Source organism: Vombatus ursinus, unplaced genomic scaffold (genome assembly GCF_900497805.2).
Source record: "Vombatus ursinus unplaced genomic scaffold, bare-nosed wombat genome assembly UNPS02014158.1, whole genome shotgun sequence".
In the NCBI taxonomy this organism is placed as follows: domain Eukaryota; kingdom Metazoa; phylum Chordata; class Mammalia; order Diprotodontia; family Vombatidae; genus Vombatus; species Vombatus ursinus.
This window is the reverse complement of record NW_020953936.1, coordinates 4655944-4658155: the sequence shown is the minus strand read 5'-3', so window position 1 is coordinate 4658155 and position 2212 is coordinate 4655944. Positions and strand designations below refer to the sequence as shown.

The window sequence follows — 2212 nt, the reverse complement described above, 5'->3', positions numbered from 1 at the left end:
TCCCCTTCAATGGAGGGGGAGTGGTGATAGAGAACAAGGAAATTCATGGCCTGCAATAGGCCCCCAGTGGGAGGGACCACTCTCTCACACTCTGGCATTGTGCCAAGCCCTCTACAATTATTCTCTCATTTGGTCCTCCCTCCAAGGCTGGGAGATAGGTACCATTATCCTCATTTTACAGATGAGGAAATGGAGGCAAATAGGGGTTCAATGATCCACCCAGGGTCACACAGCTATTGAAGCTACTGAAGGTCCAAGGTATATTTGATTTTGCATCTTCCTGACTCTAGGCCCTTCACTCTACCCCTAGCTGCCCCAAGTCTATGATCTCCTATGTAAACATTTAAATAGCCCACAAAGGCTGAATAAATTAATTTTCAATGTAACTTTATTTGCATAATCTGAAATGTTTACAGAGTGCAGTTGTTAACTATAAACTAGCACAAGACTGCTTGTCAGGAATCTGAAAGTATCACAGCCTGATTCCATATCACAATTCAAGATACTTTTTTCTTTAGGAAGTGCCATTACCTGTGAAGGGATATTCGGTGGGGGAAAGGGGTCCTATGATCCATCCAGAAGGAATACTATCCTCTAAGAAACAAAACAACTCTTCTATACTTCCCTGGGCTTGGGTCAGTTTAAACTGGCTCTGGGTCAGATGATGCTTGTCTAGATCTTCAAACCCATTACTTAGGGAAAAGGTGTTATGAAGGTCCTGCATGTCATAACAGGCCTGTTGGAGCTTGTCTTGTAGGCTGCTTGGGAGACCTCGGACTTTAGGCATGAGGTCCATGAAGGCTGACTGTAATTTCAGGGCAATGCTGTGAGACATGCCCAGAGCCCTGATTTCCAGGAGCTGCAAGAAAAAGTTAGGACAGAAAGAGCTTAGTAAGTATGCAGTTGCTGCATAAATTCTAGTTTTCTGGGGGGGGGGGGGGGGGGAGGCCTTATAACATCCTCTGCCTTCTATCACCTCCTCTTTAATTGCTTTTGTGTAGATTTAGAAGCTGTACACTCACTCATACAGATATCCAGTACGCAATTGGAAAAGGTTGACACATTTTAAGAGTCCTGGATTGGGGGTTAAGACTTCGTTTAAACTCTTACTTACTCCCTATTGGACTGTGGGGAAGATGCTTTGTACCTCAATCATCATCTGCAAAATTAGGTGAATTCTAAAGTTTTTAGCAAGTATAAGACCTTCTTTGGACTATATTTCCTGTTGATAGTATCGCCATTCTTCTAGTTGCTCAGTTTCAAAAGTTATCTTTGGATTGGGGGGAGGGGTGGATTACAGCAAAAGGAAAAATAAGTTGTCAAGATCTGTTGACTGAAAGGATCTCTTTATTCTGCTTGCTGTTATCCTGCTTCAGTACTTTGTCAGCTAGACTATTTCAGATAAAAATGTACCCCCTTCCACAATATTACATTCTCCCCTTTACAATAATGCCAGGTCAATTTTTTTCAGAGGGGAGGCAATTGGTCTTGACCAGGATCATACAGCTAGCAAGTGTCTGAGGGCAGATTTGAACTCGGGTCTTGATCCAGGGCAAGTGCTCTATCTACTGTGCCACCTAGCTGCCCCTGTGAGGCATTGTAATGGACTGTTATAGTCCATAGCTAGAATTAGCTTGATGTAATGAGTGCTGGGTCCTTGCTATTGACATCCTACTTCTCCCCCCCTCCTAATACCAGCTACTTATTTGCTGTCTCTCTCTTTTTCCTTTGGGCTGTTTTAGAGGGTCCTGTGGAGGTCAGGCCCTTCTCTCTCTCTTTTTTTTTTGGTGAGGCAATTGAGGTTAAGTGACTTGCCCACTGTCACACAAGGGCCTTCTCTCGAGTCATTTTCTTCCTGCCTCTCTCATATGAGCCACCTGGCCTGGAGAACCTATGCTTCTGCAGGATCAGCAAAGATGATTTATATCTGGGATACCTCTTCATAATCTATAATAAACTTAGCTCTAAGCTTATCTGTTCCATCTCCTTCTGTTCCTTCTGGGGGTCTTTTTTGTAGTTTTGGAGGAAGATCACATAACTTGGGAGTCACAAGACCCAAGTTTCAGTCCTGGCTTCTCTTGGAGCTTGGAAAGTTCAAACTTCCCAAGCCCCTTGTTTCTTCCTTTGCTAGGAAAAAAGGGATGCCTCCAAGACTCCTTTCAGCTCTTACCTATGACCTTTTGATTCTAGGTCTTTTTCCTTATATTCCTTC

The 2212-nt window shown here is 43.5% G+C and overlaps 1 protein-coding gene across 1 annotated transcript in view; it reads right to left on the bottom strand.

Annotated features, from left to right (window-relative positions):
* Positions 1-514: 514 nt before the first annotated feature.
* Positions 515-2212, bottom strand: part of LOC114040841 (stimulated by retinoic acid gene 6 protein-like) — a 161601-nt gene continuing 159903 nt past the window's right edge. Inside the window, exon 22 of the mRNA XM_027859044.1 lies at positions 515-859. Coding sequence (XP_027714845.1) covers positions 515-859 — 345 coding nt within the window. The remainder of the gene's footprint in view (positions 860-2212) is intronic.